This window comes from Dendropsophus ebraccatus, chromosome 10 (assembly GCF_027789765.1).
Source record: "Dendropsophus ebraccatus isolate aDenEbr1 chromosome 10, aDenEbr1.pat, whole genome shotgun sequence".
NCBI lineage: Eukaryota > Metazoa > Chordata > Amphibia > Anura > Hylidae > Dendropsophus > Dendropsophus ebraccatus.
Window position 1 is genome coordinate 34,099,139 of NC_091463.1, and position 6,000 is coordinate 34,105,138.

Here is a 6,000-nt window from a genome sequence, read left to right on the forward strand (position 1 = left end):
AAAGATCAGAAGCAATGTAAGAAAATATTATTTTACTGAAAGAGTAGTAGATACCTGGAACAAACTTCCAGCAGAGGTGGTTGGTAAATCTACAAAAACAGAATTTAAACACGCCTGGGATAGACATATATCTATCCTAAGATAATAAGAAAGAAAATACTAAAAGGGCAGACTAGATGGACCCAGTGGTCTTTTTCTGCCGACAATCTTCTATGTTTCTATGTAAGTTGAAACAACCTCTGAAAGGCTGGTTAGATACATGAAATGTGTCAAACATTTTTTTTTTTTTTAAACTTTTATTTTTTTAAACTTTTATTAAAAAAAACTGTTAAGGGGCGGCCGGCACGTGCAGCTCCCTGCACTGCTCCCTGTAAGCGCCAACGGCATCCCTGACAACCGGTCTGGCTGCTTGCTAGGGGCACACCAATGGCGTCCCTGATGACCGGTGTCCTCGTATGTTTCCATAGCTAGGGCTTCACCGCCCCCAGCCTAACGGCTTTCGGTGTTTCTGATTTAGTGATTATGACTGCCGGCTGACACCACCAGTCAACTCTGCTTAGGGGCTGAAAGCTGGGGTCTCTGTCCCAATCACGGTATGGGGCCAGGACTCCAGCCTCCATAAGACTACTCCCCTCATCAACCTCCTTTAACCCTGTTCTGCAAGTGTACCTTGACCTAGCGTTATTCCTGAGCTGAATTTACTGGGTTCCTGACTTTGACTGTGACTACCCCCTTAGATTACGTTTTTTGAACTGCAGAGACCTATTGTTGCCGATCTGGACCTCTGACCACAATTTTTCTTATTTGTGTATGTTAGTCTTATCCGTGTTCTGTGACTTACTTTGCATAGGCTTGGGACTGTTGACCAGTTGTCTGCTGCCGCCTAGGGCAGTCAAGGCAATAAGGCAGGGACAGCGAGCGGGTGCTAGTTCCAGGGCATCACCTGTTGTCTAGTTCCCTAGTCCTAACAAAAACTGTTGCATGTAAGCAACATAAGCGCAACAAAATAAAAAGTATTTCTTAAGCTCCCCCCCCCCCAAGAAAACCCTTCAAATGCATTGTGTAGAACAAATAATTATTCTGCAAGTACAGTCTTTGTAAGTTGCATAGATAACAGCATCTACACATAATTGCATATGATTCTTCACTCTATCCCATGAGCACTAGTCTATAAACCACTGTATCCATATTGCAGCTATTTATCTAAGGGCCAGGGGAAACCACTGTCTAGGGGATATTGTTCCATACATCCTATATTTTAGAGAATTTTTTTGGTAATCTTGTTCTGGTACACCACTATTTCAAAAGGTACAATGGTGTTAACCAACCGTTTCCACATCAATATAGACGGAAGGTCATCAGCTACCCATTTTAAGACTATTGTTTTACGTTACAAGGATAGTGTTTCCTTAAGTTCCTCAAGCAAGCATATCTCCAAACTAAATGGGACTGGCCTTTCCAGTAGGGACATAGGAATGACTTTTGGGGGCACTTAATATGGTGGTTTTGGTGGTTTCCCTACAGGAGCCACCCCTTGGCTGGGTCCTTCCTGGAGGGATATCTGGCTATCCTGTGTTTCGAGACTCTTCAATGAGGCTCCATGTGCTCTTCTTTTGCATATCCATGTTTCCCAGGGGGCAATGCACCTAGGATTTCACTGCATTGAGCGCTTACACTAGCAGCCGGCAGTATTATCATTTGGCTGATCTCCCTGAAATCAGCGATCTGTTTCTCTTATAAGAATGTCAGTAACCTCCTTCTGTCAAACTCATTAATGATGATAAACAGGAACGAAAGTAGGTTCATCGCTACCTCTCAGCTTCTGATGTATCTATTCTGGTTCTATGTGATAGTGCCACCTTGGCAATTTTCAATGAGTAGATTTCCTACAAAGATCATTAAGTCTACCACCATATGCCAATGTTTGCCAGTGCTGGTATACAGCATGAACGTGGTGTGAACCCAGCCATACTTTAAGCATCATTATGTGGTACACATTATGATTCTGAAGCGATCATGTACTGTAGTCCAGGACAGACACCATTTCTATAGAAATACATATGAATGAACATATGCTTAAAATACAGCAGCCATTCTGTTCAGATATTCTGGTTACATTTGAGGAATATTGACAAGAAGAAAATATTCTTCAAATGTTCTTCAGCAAACAAAACCATTAAATGACCAAAATAGCTTTAGAATTCTTAAAGTGTCTTTTATTGTATTTTGGCCTCTCTCCTTCGAGCTGCTTCATATCTCCATTTAATGTTCTGTGTGTGTGTGTGTGTGTGTGTGTGTCTTACAGATAGTTCTGCATGAGTGATAAATAATTTATTGCGAGCGTTTAGACAATCCAATCACTAGAAAGAGATGGGAGAAGAGAGTGCTACCTGCGATCTCTCTGAGCTCTGTGCCACATCAACGACATGGAACCCCAATGTAAGTCTATAGGACCTTCACATTATCATCGGCAGAGAGTGGTCAGAGAAGTACTCAGCTAATGCTTCTCTCCATACTTGTTCTAGCGACTGGTCAGGGTCTGAACATGTCACTACATTATATCAAAAGTGATTAAAAAAATACTTTAACTACTTAAAACTCATTTTGTCTTGCTCAGCAATTTATAGTCTTGGCCATTTTGTTTATTTTTCTATCACTTATCAGTTATTACTATTTTTTATGACATGCACACAGACAGGCCATATATATGAGATGAATGTGACTGAACCCATTGGGGATGTTGGGAAAAGTGCTGCTGCCAGAGGATTCCCCTTCCCCATTTCCAGATTTCCTCTCCCCATTAAGAACACAATAAGCATGCACATGTATTAAGGTTGCCTGATTTATTTGTTTCTGTTTTTCTGGACAACTTAAAAAACCAGGGCAGATCATGTCAGACTAATCTCATTGATTTCTTTGTTTATATGACAAAAGTGCTGGATGAAGGTGGTGCCATGGAAATTGCCTATCTGGACTTAAGCAAAGCCTTTTATAAAATTCCCCATAAAGAGCTGAGAGAGAAGTTAGATAAAATTGGACTTAATCCCTGGATAGTTCAGTGGATTTGTGGTTGGCTGAAGGATAGATATCAGAGGGTTGTTGTTAATGGTGTATATTCCAAGCAGAGACTGGTTATAAGTGGTGTGCCACAAGGGTCTGTTCTGGGTCCTATTCTTTTTAATATGTTTGTGTAAGTGACATAGGAGAAGGTTTGGAAGGGAAAGTTTGTCTGTTTTCCGACAACATAAAAGTGTGCAATAGGGTTGATATTCCTGGAGGTGTCGGTAATATGGAAAATGATTTAGCTTTGCTAGAAAAGTGGTCCAAACAATGGAAACTGCTGTGCAGTGATTCCAAATGTAAAATAATGCACTTGGGAAGGAGGAATCCTCTATCTGAGTATTACATCGGCAGTACTGTGTTGGAAAAGACTTCAGAAGAGAAGGATTTAGAGGTAGTGATTTCTGACAGCCTTAAAATGAGTCACCAGTGCAACCAGATGGTGGGGAAAGCAAATCGTATGCTGGGGTGTATAGCTAGAGGTATAACCAGTAGGAAGAGGGAGATTGTGATCCCGCTGTATAGAGCGCTGGTGAGGCCACATCTGGAATACTGTGTCCAGTAAAAAAGGACATTGATAAAATAGAACGGGTCTAAAGACGGGCTACAAAAATGGTGGAGGGTGTCAGGCATAAAACATATCAGTAAAGACTTTAGGATTTGAATCTGTATAGTCTGGATGAAATATACTAAAGAACTCAATAAAGTTCAAGATGAAAATGTTTTTAATAAAAAGCTGAACTCAAGAACAAGGGGACACAATATTAGGTTAGTTGGAGGGTAAGATCAGAAGCAACATGAGAAAATATTACTTTACTGACGGAGTAGGAGATACTTGGAACAAACTTCCAGCATATGTTGTAGGTAAATTTACAATAGCTGAATATAAACCTGCCTGGGATAAACATAATACTAAACACTAAAAGGGCAGACTAGATGGGCCACGTTTCTAACCATGCACAACTAACACGTTTTGTGAACATATTAGAAATCCATAATGAATGAGAAAGAATACATGTGATATACGAGTCTGTAGTATAGAATACTGGTATAAGCACATTAGTAGCAATTACTATGAACATTAACAAAATGATCTGTGCAAGTTCCTTCCACTGACAAAAAACAATAGTCCCCCCCTTTTTACAGACTGTCCAGGAATTTACAGACTGTTGGCCACCCTGACTTACATAGCATAGTCGGCCAACAGCAGTCTAATATATATGACCACCTATATAATGCCTTTTAACTTTTTTATCATGATGCCAGCAAGCCAGCAATATGTATCACCAAAAGTAATAACAAATCAGCCTAACAAATCAGCCTATATATTTATACAACATACAGATATGCTTAAGGTACAATGCTACTATCACTCTTTCATTTATAAGAGTTGTTCATCATATAACTTTTATGAATTATTATACTAAAAAACTTACCAGAGATCCGGGCTAGTGAAATGGTCAAAAACTCAATGACTTCTGCTTCCGGCATTTTTCCTGAATAGTTCCAGCAATCCCAACGCAGGAATACGATTAGAGTCTGTATATATATGTATTCACTTCCAGCTGCTGTCTCTCTCACACTTCAATTATCTGCCTCGCTCTTCTTTTTTTCCCATGATTTACAACAGGCAAAACCAGTCTATGCTGTCAAGCTGATGGCTTGTTGCAGTCTAGCTATTATCTAAAACCCGCCCTAAAGTCTTTTCTGCATAAATCCTCACGTTCTATTTGGCAGTCACATGAGGTCTCTTTGTAGAATCACAAATGTTCATATGTTAACCCTGGACACTGATCTTTCGTTTAATACTATGATGAAGTGCTTGGCTTTCGGCCACTAGTACAATGAGCTCAAAATCCAAGACTCCTCTGTGTGAGAGTTTGGCAGTGACTTTTCCTGGGCATGAGAAGTGGAGGATAATTTAATAACATAATATTTTAGTATACAGTAACATAGGTATTGCATTTTTTTCAAGTTCAACATTAAGTTCCACCTGATAAATGAAAGGTGCCCTCCCCCCAGGTTGGCACAAAGACAACTCTTTGCCATCTGCTCCAAGACTTGTCAGAAGTGACTACTGTATTCATCTTAATCATGTCTGAAACATATAAAGAACAGATTGCAGCTGTGTAGGATGTAACTTCTTTCAGAGAGACAGGTTCCGTAATGTGATTGGCAGAAGTGATAGTGACCATAAACTAATGGACTCCAGTGAAAGTCTACCAGATCAGATTATGGACATAGCTAGGATTCATGGGGCTTGATAGCTAAAAACTGTATGGGGTCTCATGAATCCTGTATGCCCCCCCCCACCTCACATACTCACCCTGCCCACAAGCTGGTGAATGCCCGGTCACATAAGTGCAGCATGCAGCTCCTCGCTCACACAGCTCTTCCCATGCTGGGGATGTGCAGGTGACAGCTGCTATATGACGCTGTGAGCCGTTTCGCAAACTTCCTTTTCGGGGGTAGCAGGAACACTGAGAGACATAAGGCTATATTCACACAACATATCTTTTTGTAAAAGTACGGCCGTTGTTCCAATCGGCAACAACGGCCGTACTTTTTACAAAAAGATACGTTGTCTTCTTTTCTATGGAATCGTGGCCGGAGTGTATACACATAGGGGGAGATTTATGAAAGGGTGTAAATATACACCTGGTGTAAACTGCCCACAGCAACCAATCACGGCTCTTCTTATATTTTACCAGAGCTGAAAGCTGAGCTGTGATTGGTTGCTGTGGGCAGTTTACACCAGGTGTATATTTACACCCTTTCATAAATCTCCTCCTTAGTATACACTCCGGCCGGGATCTTATGTCAGTTTTCTGCGACCGCTCGCTCCATAGTGTGCAGTGGGGAGTTCTGATGCGGGCGCGCACGGATGCGCCTGCATCAGAACTCTGCTAATGTAAAGATCATCCGGCAGGTACTGCAGTA

At 41.0% G+C, this 6,000-nt stretch overlaps 1 protein-coding gene across 2 annotated transcripts in view; it reads right to left on the reverse strand.

The window, feature by feature from the left end:
* Window positions 1-4,713, reverse strand: part of LOC138802675 (uncharacterized) — a 46,267-nt gene extending 41,554 nt beyond the window's left edge. For both annotated transcript variants that reach the window (XM_069986230.1, XM_069986229.1), the window contains exon 1: window positions 4,497-4,713. In XM_069986230.1, the coding sequence (XP_069842331.1) occupies window positions 4,497-4,551 (55 nt within the window). In that variant the 5' untranslated portion in view covers window positions 4,552-4,713. The remainder of the gene's footprint in view (window positions 1-4,496) is intronic.
* Between the last annotated feature and the right edge of the window lie 1,287 nt (window positions 4,714-6,000).